The following is a 19284-nucleotide window of genomic DNA, read 5'->3' on the forward strand; positions in this document are numbered from 1 at the left end:
AAATTCAAAATTTGGAGGAGTTCAGGATCCAAGAATTAGAAGAATTTCAGCAAGACAGTCTTAATAAATGAAGGAAATAATCAAATTTAAGAAATAACAAAGATATGAATGAGGATGATAGAGGACTCAACAATAAAACCATGAAAAACCTTGAAAAAGAATGTAATGCCCATCCGTACTTTGCTTTATATTATATATATTGAACTCTTTTAGGCCTATTTCATACATGTGTTAGTTTAAGAGATATATGGTATGATGTTATTTCATGACTTCAAAATATCATTTATGATTACATAGTTGATTATATTTCACGTGTTATCTAATGATTATGATTACTTACGTGTTAATGTTGCTTTAATGATTCTTAGTTAGTAAATGTGATTGCTTTCATAACGATGTTAGGTGATGTCTTTAATGATGATTGTTTTACATTCATAGTAATGCATTGTTATATCTGAGCATTTGATGAGTTGACTCATGATTCATGATAGTACTTGTTGTGACCGCTAGTCACCATCGCCCAAGCCTGGGGCCCCCTTTTGTCTCTTGGTCTTGTCCTTTTGGCTTTAGTTCTTGGTAGTATTGGGCTAAATCTTCTACAGTTCGCTCTTTCAAATGAGAATTGGTAAAATTGGCCAGATGTGAAAAGTGTTGTCCATGTGGCTCTGAGAATGGAAATTATTTGCTTGTTTGAGAATTGAATGTCTTGACTTACTATTTTTAGAAATTCTATTATTAGTAAGTCTATTTTTAGTAAATTTCATTGCCTCTCAGATTGGCCTTATTTTGACTTTGGGACAACTTACTATTTTTAGAAAGTCTATTTTTAGTAAGTCTATTTTTAGTAAATTTCATTGCCTCTCAGATTGGCCTTATTTTGACTTTGGGACAACTTACTATTTTTAGAAAGTCTATTTTTAGTGAGTCTATTTTTAGTAAATTTCACTACCTCTCAGATTGGCCTTATTTTGACTTTGGGACAACTTACTATTTTTAGAATGTCTATTTATGGCAGTTCTATTTTTGCAACAAGTGAGCTATGGCTGATAAAGAGCCAAAAGGGTACATGTGTCTATATCCAAAAGAATGAGCAAGCATGACAATCAATCAAGAAAAAAATGCTCAAGTTTGGAATCACCCATGAAATATCCAAAAGTAGAAAGGCATGAAGATAATAGAAAAAATGGTTGTCGTGGAATTCTTCCATCATGGACAAAATCCATGATCTCTCAAAAAATCCAGCCTTGGAGAAAAATGGTTGTTGTGGAATTCTTCCATCATGGACAAAATCCCTGATCACTCAAAATTTCCAGCCTTGGAGAAAAATGGTTGTCGTGGAATTCTTCCATCATGGACAAAATCCACGATCTCTCAAAAAATCCAGCCTTGGAGAAAAATGGTTGTTGCAGAATTCTTCCATCATGGACAAAATCCATGATCTCTCAAAAAATCCAGCCTTGGAGAAAAATGGTGGTTGTGGAATTCTTCTATCATGGACAAAATCCATGATCACTCAAAATTTCCAGCCTTGGAGAAAAATGGTTGTTGTGGAATTCTTCCATCATGGACAAAATCCATGACCACTCAAAATTTCCACGAGCAAGAGAATTAGAAATCATGGAAGCAAATATGGCTAAGTGTTGGAAGTTTCTCCTTCATGGAAGAAAAATTGGCTAAGTGTTGGAAACTTTCTCCTTCATGGAAGAAAAAATGGCTAAGTGTTGGAAACTTTCTCCTTCATGGAAGGAAAACTGGCTAAGTGTTGAAGATTTCTCCTTCATGGAAGAAAAAATGCTAGTGTTGGAAGTTTCTCCTTCATGGAAGAAAAATTGGCTAAGTGTTGGAAACTTTCTCCTTCATGGAAGAAAAAATGGCTAAGTGTTGGAAACTTTCTCCTTCATGGGAGAAAAACTGGCTAAGTGTTGGCAATTCCTCTTTGATGGAAGAAAAAATGCTAGTGTTGGAAGTTTCTCCTTCATGGAAGAAAAATTGGCTAAGTGTTGAAGATTTCTCCTTCATGGAAGAATAAATGGCTAAGTGTTGGAAACTTTCTCCTTCATGGAAAAATGAAAAATGATTAAGTGCTAGAAATTTCTCCTCTAGATCTTGAATTTCACCCTCTTCAAGTGTGTACCCAAGACTAGAAAAATGATTGATGATGATTAAAAAAAAGGGGAATTCTTCAAAATGTAAGAAAAGGCATAATAGTGAATTGAAAGCATTTGAAGAAAAAGGAGGAGAAAGCTCTAGTTCTAGAAATTCAAGAAAGACGCTCAAATCCAAAATTCTAGTACCAAGATCAAAGTACTAAGTGATCCGGTCCCAAACATTCAAGGTTCAAAGATCAAAGTTCAAATCCAAAAATCCAAGAACATGGCTAAGGAAATGTTTGAAAGCTTTACCAGGGAATCCAGTCGATGGAAAAAGATTGTTGATAACATCAAGCAAGGAATATAAAATGCAATTGCATCCTTGTTATCACAAAGATTAAGGAAAGAGGAAATGACAACTGATAATCTGAAAGTCAAGTTAGAGGAATTCTTTCAACTAAATGTATATGGAAGAGATGATTTTGAGAACTTCTCCATCTTCTCAAATACAATGCACACTACTAAGGACTTACTACTAGATTGGGATGAAAGCTTGGGAAAAGCAGAAAGAGCAATTGCAGTTCTAGAATTCAAGCAAGAATCTGCACCAAGCATCAGTATAGAGGAGTTGGAAATAGTATTAGATCGATTTCGATCTTTCAGGCAAAGAAATCAAGGGTAGATGCATTAAATGCAGAGTGGGTGTGAATAGGGATCATTTATTACACCCCACTCTTTCTTAAATTAGCATGCATGATGGGCATTTATTACCCACTACAGTAGTGGATTCCTTATGGCATTAATGTAGATTCTTTTCCATTGCCCTAACCCTAATTAGTGCTGATGTGGCATGATCTCGGCCATCGGTTATTGTGATCATCCGGGCCACCCGTTGTAATCGAGGACCTATATAAAGGCCTCATTTTCTCATTTGTAAGGGGAGATTTTTATGAGATTGTTGCTATGAGTTACTGAGATAATAAAGTTTTCATTGGAGTTTGGTGAATACTTGACGTGTCTTAGTGCTTGCTTGTTCTCCTAAAATTTCTTCAAGTAGATTAAGTTTAGCATAGTCAATGTGTGGTGATTACAATGGAGAATATGATGGTGTATTGATGAATTCTTTTGGTTCATACTTTTGACGTTTTAGTGATTCTAATTCGTTGTGTAAAGTTAGCCTGAACCTCTTTCATGCATATGCTCAACTTCTATTATTTGTATACATTGTTCTTTATGATGGTGTATGCGGTGATATGAAAATCTTTGGCATAACCCTTGAAGATTGCACTGGTTCATGCTTAGTTGTATTATAACTTGGCGAAGCTGAATTCAGTAAATTGAGGAATTTGTCCACTAGAATACTATTTGTTGTTATCACTACCCTTAGGATTAGAATAGAATTCCTGAACCCCATCCTATTTAATTTTTGCATATTCTGTGAAAAATCAAAAAAAAAAAAAAAGCGCTTCATTGCAAAACCTTAAGATAGCTCCCACATCCAGTATGGCTTGAAATGAATATGAATAAACACGTAAGGCCCCTTGTGATCATCAGCAAATCACATCAACCACCGATCTTATCCACAGTCAAGACCTGGCATTAAAGGAACCTTGAAGTCATTGTATGATCTTCTAGCAATCTTAGCATACACAAGACTTTATTCAAGAGAGGATAAGATATTTCAGTATTTTGTTCTACTGTTTGGTGAGTCATAAAACACACATCAACAGTACTTACCCCATACTTCCATGTGTATGGTGTGCACGTCTATTTTACTTTTCTATCTGATATGTCTGATATGGTTAAGGGAGGGAGTCGTAGTCACCTGCTAGTCGGATCTACAAGATATACCACTCCCTATCATTGCCTGTCTAGTTTAGCTATATATATGCATATGTATATTCTCGTCTTTTATGTAGGTTGCAGGTACTGGGCATCGACTTCCTTGAATTGCCAGAATGAGTGTGCCCTATCACAATAACTTGATGGTAAAAATGAGAAGATAATAATTAGGTCCAATCCCAACCATAGCCTAAACACTTGTCCCACAAGGAGGCCCTGTCTTGATTCTCTACCCCATTTTAAATCCGCGAGTTTATCTTTGCGTGTGTTGTTTGAGTTTGGGTTTTGAATGGTTTTGCTTATGTGGATTGGATTATGTTATTTATTTGGTAAAAGGTTTAATTATGATATTTAGATGAATCACATAATATTAGAATTATTAAATATTATTTAAATTTAAGGAAGAATTATAATATCAGGATATTTAATTAATTGGGAAATTAATTAATTAAATATTTGGTTTTTATTTAAAAGACTTGATTTAAAAAGTCTAAATGTGAAAATTGAAGAAATGATAAATTAAAATATTAAAGACTAAATGATTTATTATGAATATTTAGTCAATGATAATAAAATTAGAGTTGCACATAATTAGTGGGCTTTAATTATTATTAATGATAAACTAATTATATGCAATTAATTGTACACTAATTATTAAAATAAAAATAAGATTTTTTATTGGGGAATAAAATTTTTAATTTAAAATGAAGAATATTTATTTATTTTATTATAAAAAGATAAATCTAAATTGTGAAAAGAAAGTAAATAAATAAAGAATATTTATTTATTTAATATTAAAAGAAAGGAAAAAAAGGAAAGAAAATATGTATTTCTTTTCTTTAAAAAAAGTAAAGTGATTTTATTTATTTTTAAAGATCTATGAAAACAAAGAAAAACTTTTAATTTATTTTAGTTGAGTTACCTTCTTTTGTAAGTTTACTCATTTTAGAAATTTTAGTTTTATTAGTTTTATTTATTTATTTTACTTTATTAAGAGGTCATTTTGGGAGAGAAGATTTTTGGAGAATAGTAAGATAATTTAGAACAGAGATTTTAGAAGACAAGTTATAGGTTATGCATTCAGATTTTGAAGTAAAAGATTTTTTTTTAAAGCTTGGGAGTGAAGTCTACAATTGAGCTTTCTTCTTCTTCTTCTTCTTAACAAATCAACTTGGTGTTTGAAGGTAGGGGTTTTCAAATCTCTTTGCAATTTCTGTTGGAAATATTGTATTCTCTGTGTTTTCTTGATTATGAATAAATTTGTTTGCAGTTACTTATGTCAGTTTGAGGGTTTGAAACATGTGATTTTTCTATAACTTTTATTTAAAATATTTTATCAAAAATGTAAAGATACTTTTAAACACCCATTTGGATTTTATTTAACATATATAAAAATTATATATAATTGTTTAGTACGGACATCGTCAAATATTGATTGTCATGCTAGACCCAGGCCTATTTGAGCTTGATTTTTCAATTAGAGACACGTGATCAATCGCTTATAACTTTTCAAAAATATATAGTTAGAAAAACATTGTCTTTGTGATTGTAAATAAATCTATTATGAATACTTTTCTTGGTTTTCATGAAGATCCAACAGTTCAAACAAAGTTATGGTCTTTTTTTTTTCTAAAGTGGGAACCTTCAAATCTGAATAGTGCTGCTAAGAAGATTTACATTTACACCATTCAAATGACCTTCATTCCATATGAGATCATAACATTCAAATTACCAACTGATTTACATAGAGAAAATGCATAAAAGCTCATTGTTATGAATTTTGAAAATGTTTTATCTTTATTGTTAAATATTATTGATTTAAAAAATAATAATAATTAGTTCTAAACTTATGGATCATTAACATATTGAATTTATCTACACTTAAATATTCTTTATATAATCAAACAAAACGTTTGAAAATATTCTAATCCAAATCATTCGATGGAACCTTGTTTATTTGATGTGTGTTTATTTGAGGGTTTGTGGTATTTGTTTTCTGATGGGTTTTGAAAATTTTAATGTGATGGCTTTTATGTGAACTATTTAGCTAGCCAAACTAGGATGTGCACCAGAGGTGTCTTTTAAGATTTCTTTTATGATGGTTATTTGACTAGATGTCAAGATGCACTTTAAGATTCAAAATCGAGGCTTATGTTTATGAGATTTAATTGGTGAGCATATATGATGACTTGGGTTTTGAGAACCAAATTAGTTTTGGGTTGCCTGTTAAGGAACAAAGTTCTATCATTATGAGTGTTGTGGTATGGGATACAATTGTGGTTTATGTGCTTAGGGGAGGTTGTCTAGGTACATGTTTTTGGGAGTGGCTTGCAATAGGGGTCTGAGACCCAAAGTGGTCAGTACCAAGGTAACCTATTGTAAGTTGTGTAATAAGTGATAACATAATAATTAAAATATTTTGCCTAACCCTTTTTCTTGAGATTCATTAAAAAAATAAGCTAGAGATGTGCCTCGCCCATGCCTTGAGTGCTTGTACAAGCTAACGATGGGAATGGGATGATGCCTAGTGAGAGGTATGACTGGTTTTCCTCATATTTATGAGAGGGTATTCTGGTTCCGCATGTGTCATGTTGAAGGTTCGGGGTCTAGAGTGACTAGTCCTGGGTAACTCAAGTAGTTTGACCATGTGATGACACTCTCTAGTATGTAGCCTACGTCTCCTCTGTAGATTTTGTATTTGCCTCTGGTGGTGCAGTTATTGATGTTATATTTATTGTTGGATGTATTTAATGTTTTTTAGTTTCGTTGATGGTAATTGGTGATTCATGGTGATTGTACTTTTGACATGTGTCTTTTGACTTGAGGTGGATATCTTTTGTGGATTTTATCTCGTGATTTTGGTACTCGATATATACTTGGTATGCGGTGTTGGTATTGGATGAGTGTTCTTTCAACTTTGGTTATATTTTTTTCTTGAGTAGTTTGTGTTACCCTTGAGGTAGATTTGGCTATAAGGATTCCTTTGTTAGCATGAATGCTGATGATACTACATTGGGGGAGTATCCTAAGCATTGGAGAGTATCGATATGTTGCATTCATGATTGTGTTTGTCATTGATGTCAACATAGTATTTTTTTCTGTAAAGACTGACAAAGCAGCAAACAAAGATCTTGATGGTACGGACAATGGTTTGATTGTCTGGTCATGGGCAATTATGGACATGTACAACACAATGTTTTGATGACGTGGTTAAGTGCATAGAGTCTAAGTCAAAGATGTACGAAAGTTGTACCTGATTTATAGAGAGTAGTTTAGGGACAAAGTAATGGGAAAACAGTTCCTAATGTTTGTTGTCTATCTTACATCTTAGATGTAATGAAGTGATGCGCAGTCAGACAGTGATAGAGGACAGTCAGATGATGACGTTAGCACGTGTGCAGGCCTTAGTATCGCACATGTGAAGTTTTGCATAAACTGTGAGCCGATAGTGCTATTGTAATTGTAATTTAATTAATTATCTTATTTTAATTAATTGGGAAAGCATCAAGGCCGACTCAAGGAATTATTATGAAGATGTGGTATAAAGGAAATATGTTTTCCTTGATTGTAAGAAGGTATGATGTGTATTGAGATCATTGTTGAACTGCGAATTGTGAAAAGGAGTAGAGTGCTTACTGAATGTGTGTAAGCGATCCAAGGGATTATTGGATGTGCAGTTCGAGATTTGGTTACAAGATTTGAAGGAGCAGAAGTCCGGTTGACAGGACAGAGACAGAGGAAGTACATTTCAACTCTTTTATTCTGCAAGGAATAATACAAAGATCATTTGGACAGTGGGTTCATTGGTCTTGCCCTTGAAGTTGTTTGGGCAGTGGGTCCAGTTGTCTTCCACAACTCCTAACAGGGTTGACATAGCTCCTAACAGGGTTTGAATCTCCTAACAGGGATTCAAAGTCTCCTAACAGGGACTCATATGTACTGAATGTTGTAATAGACTCCTAATAGGGTCTATCCTCTAATAAAGAATATTTATATTAGTACATCATCTTGTGGGTACCATTCCCACTGGGGTTTTCCCTCTGATCAAGGGTTTCCCTAGTTAACATATATGGTGTTATTGTGTATGAGTATCTTGTTGTGGTTTCAATTTACATTACTTATATAGTTAAGATTGTTAATTGTGATATTAGTTGGATAACTAATTCACCCCCCCTCTCAGTTATATCAGTGGACTATATATTCTAACATCCTTTACTAGGAATGTTTTTATGGTTTGATTAGTTGTATGTGGATCGTTCATTATCTTTCCTGTACGGTGGGAGTGGAAGCCTAACTAGGTAACCACGTTGTTGGGAGGTAGTGACTTCTTACCATTTGGGTCCCCTTCAGATTTACAGATGTTGGAAGGTCGATGATGCAGTTGTACTTTTATCATTCTTATCCCTATCTTGGAGACTTCTATTCAGTTGATGTATTTATATGTTAACATGTATCTTGTATTTTGATGTACTTCTATCTATTCTCACATACCTTGCGACACGTGCAGTAGATGCTATCCATTAGATACATTTCATTGTGTATTCATGCATTTTCCTGTGAGATTAATATGTTATATTTTTATGATTATGGACATTATACTTAAGACTTAAACAATTAATAAAAAAATCTTAAACATGACTTAACATGAAGGAACCCTTGGGGAATGAAATCTATATTGTAATTGCATGTGTAAATGTTGTGTTTGTGTATATTGCTTCCGCATTGTTACTTTGATGTTGTATAAACTTTAGAAAAAAAATAGTTTAGTAAACTTTATAACATATTAGGTTTATTTCTTTTGGGTTCCCGAGTGGGGTGTTACAAAGAACATTTAGATAATGAGGAAGAGGAATCTATTTGTGCAAGTATAAAGAATGCTAGTAAAAATCTAGACAGCCTAGGTATTGTTGCAAACTTGCAAGGCTTAGCTCATCCATTATGTGGAAACATAGCAAAAAAAGAGAAAGGAAATCCCTAGCTGAACTTAGAGCAGCTACGTAATTGGCTAGAAACCAGATAAAGATTAACATGCTTATAAATACAGGGAAGGGGAGCTTTTCCCACTGTGCCATGAAGCTAACATCTTGGAATGTTAGGGGCCTAAATGTCCCTAACAAAAAATGCTTACTCAAGCATAATTTAACAGTATTCAAATCAGACATAGTTTTTATAGAAGAAATGAAACTTAGCAAAGAAGGAGAAAAATTTAGTAGAAAATTGAGATCTTGGAAAATGGAATTGGTTGTTTCCACTGGGGCCTCAGGAGGGATTGGTATTATATGAGATCCAAGAAGGGTAGAATTCACCCGTCTTGTATCCACAAGTAATTGGACCAAGGGGAGGGGGGGTTAAAAGCGAAACTCAGTTCGTACTTATTAATGTGTATGGGCAACACCAACAATAAATAAGAAAGAAACATGAAATGAGATTAGTAATTTTTTTAGAGTTAAATCCTCTAGAAAAGAAATTTCTTGGGGGAGATTTTAATGCAATTCTAGATTCAGGAGAAAAAGCAAGGGGGTTCTACAACCATTACTCGGGTTATGCTAGACTTTAAAGCATGGTTTGCCAAAGATAATGTTATTGATATTTCGACTTATAATGCGATCTTCACATTGAATAATAGACAAGTTGGCTTTTGTAATATAGTAGAAAGATTGGATAGATTTATGTTTAGAGGAAATTTAATAGCATTTAATCATCCTTTTTATTTTGTCATCCTCCCTAATGCATGATCTGATCATTATCCGGTGAAGCTAGAGATAGGTGAACCACAAAAACCATCAAGCAATCCATTAAGTGTGAAAAATGTGGTTTCTTGACAAATATTTTCTCAATAATATATATCAATGGTGGCATGAAGAGAAATTTGAAGGTTCAAGGATGTTTTGTTTTATAAAAAAATTAAAATCATTAAAAGGAAAAATAAAAAAATAAAACAAAGATCATTTTAATAATATATTTAAAGATAAATTAGAGACCAAAGAAGAATTGAAAAACTTAAATGAAGAAATAATCAAAGCAGAATTGGATAATGATAAATATACCAATGAAAAGAACTTTTAGTTAGATAGGAAAATATTTTAGCAAAAGAAGAAATATTTTGGAAACAAAAATCAAGAGAAACATGGTTGTTAGAAGGTGTTAGAAACACAATATTTTTTTTATAACAACACTATCAATAGAAGAAATATCAACAAAATAGTAAAAATTAAGGACAATGTAGCAAGAGAAATTGAGAACCTAAAAGAGATAGAGGAAATCTTTGTTAATTATTATACAAAAATATTAAATAATTTCGAATCATCAAATTTAAATGCTAGAATAAGATATTAGGATCTATTCCTAAAATAATAATTGCAAAAGATAATAAAAACTTAAATAAGAAATTTACTAAAGAAGAAATTAAAGAGGCCCTCTTCCAACTTAACCCTGATAAATCCTCGAGCCTTGATGGGTTTCAGGTTTTCTTCTTTCAAAATTGTTGGGATATATTGGGAAGCGACCTATGGGAGGCTATTGAGGCAGCTAGAACTCTGAATCCCTACTAACTAAAATTAATGATACATTCTTAGCCTTAATCCCAAGGAAAAATGATCACATGGAACCAGGAGATTTTAGGCCTGTAGCTTTATGTAACTTTATATAATTCCTCTCAAAAGCACTAGCCAATAGACTTAAAAGAGTTTTACGAAAGCTAATTTCAAAAGAATAGATAGGTTTTGTTCCCAATAGGTCAATTCTTGATGGTATTATCATTATCCAAAAGCTAATTCATTCTGCACATATTAATAGGGAACCTTGCATGGTAATGAAGCTAGATATGTAGAAAGCCTATGATAAAGTGGATTGGAGATTCTTATGTAAAATATTCAAAGCTTTTGGATTTTTCACGTCAATGGATCAATTTAATATTTAATTGCATTTCGACTCCAAAAGCTTCCCTTCTCATAAATGGTACCTTTGAAGGCTTTTTCATTGTATCTAGAGGTATCAGACAAGGGGATCCTATATCACTTTTTTTATTCATCATTATTGTAGAAGCTTTTGGTAGAGCCATAACAAAGGCTCAAACTGAAAGGAAAATAAGAGGAATCATAGTAACTGAGGAGGTTCTCAAAATAACACATCAACAATTCGCGAATGATATGGTTCTACCTGGAGAAAACACTTTGGAAGAAGCTCAAAATATCAAGCAAATAATAAATAATTATATGGAAGCATTAGGACAAAAAGTAAATGCTAACAAATCAGAGATTTTCTTTATTAATACCAAAGAGGAAGTAGAGAGAGATATTTGTAGATTAATGGAATATAGAAAATGAACCTTTCCATGCAAATATCTTGGTATCCAACTTGAAAACGGCACTAGAGAAAGTAAAGCGTTGGATACGATTTTCGAAAAAAGTAGATTAAAAAATGGAAAGTTGGAAAAGAAAATGGTTAACAAAAAAAGGTAGGATGACTATGATTAGATCAGTTCTTTCGACAATCCCTACATATCATATGTCATGTCTTCCTTTACTGAAAGGTTTAAAAAGGAAATTAGACTCAAAACTTAAAAACTTATTCTAGCAAGGCACTAAAGATAAAGAAAAAACAAGCTTTGATAAAATGGGAAAAAAATTGTAGACCTAAAGAATTTGGAGGGCTAGGAATAAAAAATTAGAGTTGGCAAAATGAAGCTCTAGCAGCAAAACTTATCTGGAAAATGTTCAAAGAATATAATAATAAATGGGCCAAAATTTTATATCATAAATTTTTAAACGATAATAATCCTTTATCTTTATTTAGAACTAAAAATCCTCCAAAAGGTTCTAGAATTTGGAACCTCATGTTGAATTGTGACATGGGATATTGGTTTAATATCATGGAAGTTTAATATCATAACGATAATATGCAAGATGCGTTATTTTGGGAAGATTCATGGGATGGACTCCCTTCTCCAGATAGTGCAAATCTTCCAGTCAACATCAAAAATACTCTTTTTGCCCTGTGAGGTACGAATGTAAGTGGCTATAAAATTAAAATCATCAATAATCAATATGGAGGATGGCAATGGATATCTACAAATGAAACTCCTCTTTCATCTCAAGAAAAGCTCATTTTTAAACAATTCTTAAATAGTAGATAGGTAAATCAAAAAGAGAGGAGAGATATGTTAACATGGGGAGCTTCGAAGGATGGAAATTATGAAGTCAAACTAGGATATGAAAAGATAGTTAATTCTCAACAATGGGATAAGATTGACATCCCTCTTAATTTATGTTGGGATGCGACATGTCTTCCGAAAGCAGGCATCTTCTTTGGGCTGCTCTTCAAAAGAGAATTCTAATCGTATATAGGTTTACCAAAATGGGTTTTGAGGGGCCATCAAGATGCCCACTATGAGAAAAAGAATCTGAAACATCTGAACACTTGTTTTATGACTGTCCATGTTAAGAATTGTTGGTATTGGTTATATATGAAATTAAATTGGCAAACCTCATTCCCTGATAACCTATTAATTTTTTAAACAAGTTGGCCGAAACATGGTTGTTCTAAGGTTTATAGTAATTTATGGAAAACATCTCCTTCCATTCTCCTATGGGAATTATGGAAAGAAAGGAATACAAAAATTTTCTGTAATGAATTGATGGATCTGACATCCTTTTTTAATAAACCAAAGGCTTGTATTATTGAGGTAGCTAATAATAATCTTAGTAACTCATATAAGGAGGAAGGCTCCTTTTCAGATTGGGATGCAAAGATGCGTAAAAATTGGTTTAAACTAATTAATCCACCAATGATATACTCAAAATCCAACAAGATCTCTAGGATAGATTGTAAATGGGAATTTTCTTCTGTAGGATGGTCAAACTTAAATTTTGATGGGTCCTCTAGAGGTAATCCAGGACCAACAGTCTTATAATGTATTATTTGTTCAGATAACTGTTCATGCCTAACTAAATGTGCCAAACCTTTAGGAGCAATGTCTAACAACTTAGCTGAATTAGAGGCCTCGATAGAAGGCTTAACTCTAAGTAGAGAGGTAGGTATTAATAAATTAGTTATCAAAAGAGACTCTCAAATTATCCTAAATGCATTAAGAAAAAGAGACCCCAAACTGTATCCTTCATTTTAAACTTGAATATGCCCTAGCCATCGTTGATCAATTCGAAGAAACATTCATGAAACATATTTATAGGAAAGGTAATAGAGAAGCAGATAATCTAGCTAACAAAGGAGTAGATGGAGAAGAGATTCTAATAAGACAAGCTAATATGATAAGTATAAGATAAACACTTGTTCTTGAAGCGAAATTACTTTAGAACTTTTTCTGTCAAAATAAACATGTTAAATATAGCGGATATCATGGAAGTTTAATATTAATAAGTGACATATTTTTGGTTATTCAAAACTTTTTCTTATATACTATTTGATTTTAAAATTAAAGTTAATAGGGGATAAGTTTCATTTTTAGTTATGAAGCATACTTCTTTTTGTTCTAACAATTTGATTGTAGCCAAGTTTAATTTTCTGGTTATATTCACAAGGAAGTATCAAGAGAAAAGTCATTAATTTGAAAATAAAAAACATGTGCTAAAATTGGTTAAATTACTTTGAGATATTTATATAAGGGCTGCACCAAGGATGCCTATCCATCTCTAATCTTTGGTGTTCAATTGAGATGGTTTTTAAAATCTAAACAGAACTTTGGGCCTCATGGCCTTTTACCTATCAAAAAGGAAAAAAAATGCTGTTAGGACCAACCCACCCCCTTCTCCTAAGTGAGAGCCAAGGAGGGGTAACTTCAAACCAACCAAAAACAGTAGTGTTTTGAGGGGCCACTTTTGCACCTAAAGTCAAACAGAAAAAATTCAATTTGTCCATGACATTACCAAAATTCACATTAGAAAGCTCTAAGAATAAAGCAGTGTCATTTCCAAACTGAGCATTTATCAGTTCCTCTTTATTAGGTAAGGAAATACCTTTAACATGAGGACCAAACTTTGTAGCTCTTAAAATGAATAAAAGAGCATCTGCATCAATAACAAACAGTGTTGGAGCAATGGGGCAACCTTGTCTAATAGACCTTTTAAGAAGTAGGGAGGAAAACAAAAGACTTGAAGCATGCCTATAAAAAATGGCCATTCGACTCTATCATAGGCCTTCTCAAAGTCCAGTAGAATCATAGCCGTGTTCTATTCATCAATTTTAGACCAGGTCATAGCTTCCCAACTAGTAATCAAATTTTCCAATATCTATCTACCTTTGATAAAGTTTGAGTCACAAAAATGACCTTATTTAAGATCTTTGCATTTCTTCAAGCCACTAGTTTAGCAATAAGAGTAATAAGCCTCTAGTTTTTTACCAACATCTTATCACCACTTTTTGGGAGTAATTTTACTATACCTCTGTTAATATTCTCACCCAGTGATCCCCTAGCAAAAGCATCTTCGTATAGTGCCAAAAGTTCCAGTCTAACCCTTTAACAATTTTGCTAATTTCTTTTAAATCAATATTTTGCTCCAACAACTCGGTATCTTCCTCAGAGGCTTTCTTGGGAATCAAATTTAAACATCTTTCTAATGCTTTTTGATTCTTAATCTCATGTTTTGATGTGAACAAGTCTTTATAGAGGTTATAGAATGCTGACATGATCTCCTTGTCATCTCTGGTCAGGCCCCTGTCTATTTCAATTTCCCCAACGAGTTCCATTTTTTGCTTGGTTTTGATGAGATTGAAAAAGTATTTGGTTTCTTTTTTCCCCTCTTTGAGTCAATTCATCCTAGCTCTAACTTTTTGTCCCCAAATCTCATAAATTTTAATCCTTCTTAGATCCATCTTAGTACATACCAATTCCTCTTCCAGCAGTTTATTATTCCTCTTTTCGTGAAGAAGTTTGTCAATGTCATTGAGCCTTTCCTGAAAGTATATTTCATCACTCGTCCTGTCTTTAGCTCTCTTTATACCAATAATTTGAAACATCTTTCTCCACACCTCTGTATTTTGATCCCATTGATCTCTAGGTGAGCACATCCAAAGTTGCAAAATTTAGACAGGCAAGTAGCCATTTTGATGGCCTCCATAGAGTCTTCATCTTGAAGAAGTTAATATTGAGTTTAAACAAATTATTTTTCCTATGTCTATTGTTGAAAGAGTGTTGTTCATCCATGCAAATATATGTGGAAATGGGTGAATGATAAAAAATACTAGCCAGGAGGACCTTAAAAGGGTAGCATCCATGAGATTGATAGAAACAAAAGTTAGTGGCATTAACATACCCTTTGTCCAATCTGCAATAGACCCTTTGTGTGCTAGATTGGTTGTTATGCCATGTGAACCAAATTCCATCTTGATCATTCTTTTTTTCTCCATTGGGTCAACAAGTTTGAACCTTCTTTTGAAATTGGCCTAGAAAAAATATTCATTTCCTTTCCGAGAGTGACTCATTCCTCCACATTTATCATCCTTATTTTCAATCATATTAAAGTCTCCCATAACAATTCACTGTGCATTAGGAATATTATTAGACAACCACTCCCAGAAACAAGTTCTGTCTCTATAATCATTAGCAGCATATGTATTGCAGACTCCACCTTTTTGTCCTTAAATTTGAATAAAATCCACTAAGCCCTTTGACATGGAGAGACCCCCTTGCCCTCAATCTTATTGGTCTATTGGGGACTAATAAGGAAGTAGTTCCTCTTTTCCCCTTATCATGATTAGTATACAGACAAGTAGCTTTATACCACAAATTTTAATGTGTTACAAGCATGATATCCCACAAATTTACTTGCAGGCATATAATGTCTTTCTTCAATAAACTATAATACCATTTCTTGACAACATATTTCCTATCTGGCATTTCAAGACCACACACATCCCAGCTATGTATATTCATCATCATGGATGATTTTATTTGGGGGTTTCTAGTTCTTATAAAGCCTGCTAAAACATTCAGGCATTGTTGAGTGGAACTGTTTGTTTCCACCTACAGAGTTAGAGATCGATTGTGTTTCTATGAGCTTTCTTTTTTTCTTAGAATTTTTATCTAGAACCTCTGTAAATTGTTCTCCTTCTTCAATCGACATCTCTCCTGACTCCTAACTGGAAGTTATATGTTTGTCATCTTTATCCTTCGTGAAGGAAGTACTGGGTTTATGAGGGAGAGTGCTCTATTCCAAGAGTGATTGTTTGAGACTTCTATTTCTATCTGCCTTCTGCTTTATATTTTCAAGCACAATCTGTTGTGCATTTTTCCTAGTGGGCACATCTATCATGATGTTCTCACTGGGGGGAGATGATTGGGCTGATTTACAACCAATGATGCATTATTACTGATCTTTTTACTTCCATTAGTATGGATAATATCAAAATCTTCTTCAAATGAGGGGTTAGCCAAAGACATGAAATTTTCCCCTAGCTTATCGCACTCAGGGATATCACTTCTTTCCAACACTTTACTCTCATTCTAGGGTTCACATTAATCTCATCCCCATTTGCATGATCAGTTTTATCTGGACACTTCTCTTTATTTACCTCACTACTCAACTTGGGGTTGTCCCTACTGCTTTTTTTTTCAGACACATCGAAGGTATTTTGAATGTTCTTTAGAGACGGGCAATCCCACCTGGCGTGGCCATTAAGCTTGCAACAAAAGTGAGCTCCCAAATTCCCTAGAAGGGTAGTTTCCCATGAATAGAAGTCACCATTAACTATCAATGAAATGACTTTTGGAAAGTCAGTTGCAGGTTGTAGGGCCAATTATAACCCTGTCATTAAGATGCGGAAGATTTAATTTTGATTCTTCAACTTGAAGGACCAACCCCAAAGGCTTCAAAATATGAGGGATAAAAGGCCAGAATTTAGGTTGAACACCCCTTAATTCTATCCAATGGGGAGAGGTTTGAGCCACAACTAGCTCAAGATTCCCATTGGGTGACCAAGGAAAAGCCCTAAACAAAGCTTGTCCAACATTCATCAACTTTTCTTAAGAATTCTCTTTCAAAACACAATGAAGAACCCCTTTTGGATCATTCTACTAATTTACACGAGTGTCAAGTTTTTTCCCCAGACATTATTAAACCAATCATCTTAAGAACTTCCTTGCAAGTAAGAAATTAATGTCCATACAAAAGAAGAAAATTGCAACATTCCTCAATCGAGATTGTTCAGATTTGATTGCCCTTACCATGTCCTTATTTGGAGACAATGATAACACTTTCAATCTAGAAAGAGGGACCATATCCATTTCTCCTCCCCTCGGAGCCTCCGTCCCCCATTCTATGTCCATTGGTTCTGGCATCCATTTGTCCGTCTGCTCCCATGGGCAGAATTCTGAGGAATTCGCCTTCAAAACTTGCCGTTTCTGGACACTTTATGACCGATTGTTCTGCCAAAATTGACTTGTAGGACGGTTTAACTGTTTCTGCCCTTGGTTGCAATTTATCCTCATCATTAAGTTCTGCATTAATGACCCTCTCACTTCCATCATTACCAAGTACATTTCTATCTGCTTCCATACAAAAAATCAAGCCTGAAGACCTTCTGCAGACCAGACCCTATATGGCACCTATTTTTTGAAAAGAAAGCACACACGCAGATAGGGAGAAAAGATGCATACAACAAATACACAAATAAAGCGTAAACAAACGCAAGGGAATGTCCACCTGCAGATCCTCTGTCCAACCTCCTCAGACTCGTGAGTTATAACTTTACTTACTTTAAATAATGGAATAACATAGATTTGATTCAACGCATCTTTGTCCATTCAGTCTAGGCCACAAGTATATTAAATAAACCTCTTCTGATTATAACAGGCCTAAGTGTAGTAGAGGACAATACAATATGATCTAATGAACCCTATTACAACCAATGGGCTTGTTCCCCTTGTGGCAGTTTAGACAGCACTCAAGTTTTGTTTTTCACGAAAACTTCAAATTCTCAGTTCATATTAAATGCTCAGCTTCCCTTGGCCTTGTTGTATGTGGTAGGATTAAGTTCTTATGAAACAAAAGAAGTGAGAGCTAGCTTTCCTACTTTACAAGCTTTACAGTTCAACCTTCTATCACCTATGGTGATTTATCCAAGTGATTATCTTACACAATGCTGTAATACTACTTTGGTCTGTACTGCTAGGTGAAGTCTGATTATTAAACTGTGCTTCATCAGATTCCCCTCAAACTGTACCCTCGTATGTTCATTGTCCTGTGCTTTGTTTTCATTCCACACTAGGAGCTGTACTAGAAGTATTTGTAGCAGTTCATTGACAATCTTTGTCTCCCTTGTGCCAGGATGGGTATATAGCTGTATGTCTCAATGTGGCAGGGGTGGCTCATATCAATTACGTATCATTGTGACTCAATTCTTGCAAAATTTATCAGGCCAAAATGCCGTACACAATGCACGAATCTGAAATCAAGATTATGGTACATGCTGTGTTGACATCATAACCATAATACCATACAATCAGAACCTACTAAATAAACTACATTTTATAACTAATCTGATATATATGATATATGTTTTAGCTTTCAATAGAATATGGATCTAATTAGGAGGAATTTTCATCTCTTCCCCAACCACTTTCTTCTCTCTACACTTCGACATTTTAAAGATTTTCCCAAGTAACTTAGTTGCATAGTCTTGATCTTGACGCTAAGGCACTATTTAAGTCAAATTAGTTTTCTTTTGTTGTATTCTTTTTGAGATCATCTTATGTGATTTCCATTCGATATTTAAGAATCTGTGTATATTGCACAAAGGCCACCTTCATAATCTGTGCTTGCTGATGTTTTACTTTTTCCTTGTTTATGATTAGTTGATGTCTAGCTTCTGGGTTTTGTAACAAGTGCGAAACAAGACAACTAAACACTAATGCAAATGTGTTATATTTTATGGTCGTAGGGTGTGATTTGGACACCATCAAAGGTTATTGCTCGTCTGGGTAAAGAAATAAACAATCCAAATTCATATTGTTATTGGGCATACAAGGTATTAGGGAAATTTTCTTTTTGCAATTACATAATTTGATTATTATCAACAGCATTAATATTTATTGTACATTGGATGGTATAACCTTTGCTATCAGCTAGAGCTTTGGGCCAAATTGCTAGTTACATGTGGCAGAGAATTGAGAGCCAGTTCTGGGGTTCCGTTTAAATCTCTACATTCCAGTATTCTAGTTTTGATAACCAAAACGGGTATGGATATTACGGTTGATTTGCAGAAATGTGCTGTAAGTTATATGGTAATATTTTCTTAGTTTTGTGTGGTGTTGTTGATGTTTAAAATGGCTCTAGTCTGCTGGATTAATTGTTAGGCACAAACTCTCTACCTACAGGGACCTTAACAAACCTTTGATAGA

The 19284-nt window shown here is 33.8% G+C and overlaps 1 protein-coding gene across 3 annotated transcripts in view; it reads left to right on the top strand.

Moving 5' to 3' along the window:
• Positions 1 to 19284, top strand: part of LOC149550188 (deoxyhypusine synthase-like) — a 104519-nt gene that overhangs the window by 25345 nt on the left and 59890 nt on the right. For 2 of the 3 annotated variants that reach the window (XM_089793293.1, XM_089793292.1), the window contains 2 exons: positions 18825 to 18911; positions 19009 to 19120. In XM_089793293.1, coding sequence (XP_089649419.1) covers positions 18825 to 18911; positions 19009 to 19120 — 199 coding nt within the window. The remainder of the gene's footprint in view (positions 1 to 18824; positions 18912 to 19008; positions 19121 to 19284) is intronic. The other variant, XM_089793295.1, reaches the window with a different exon arrangement.

The sequence above is a fragment of the Cupressus sempervirens genome, chromosome 7, assembly GCF_028749045.1.
Source record: "Cupressus sempervirens isolate cs-2001-9-10 chromosome 7, ASM2874904v1, whole genome shotgun sequence".
NCBI classification, from domain to species: domain Eukaryota; kingdom Viridiplantae; phylum Streptophyta; class Pinopsida; order Cupressales; family Cupressaceae; genus Cupressus; species Cupressus sempervirens.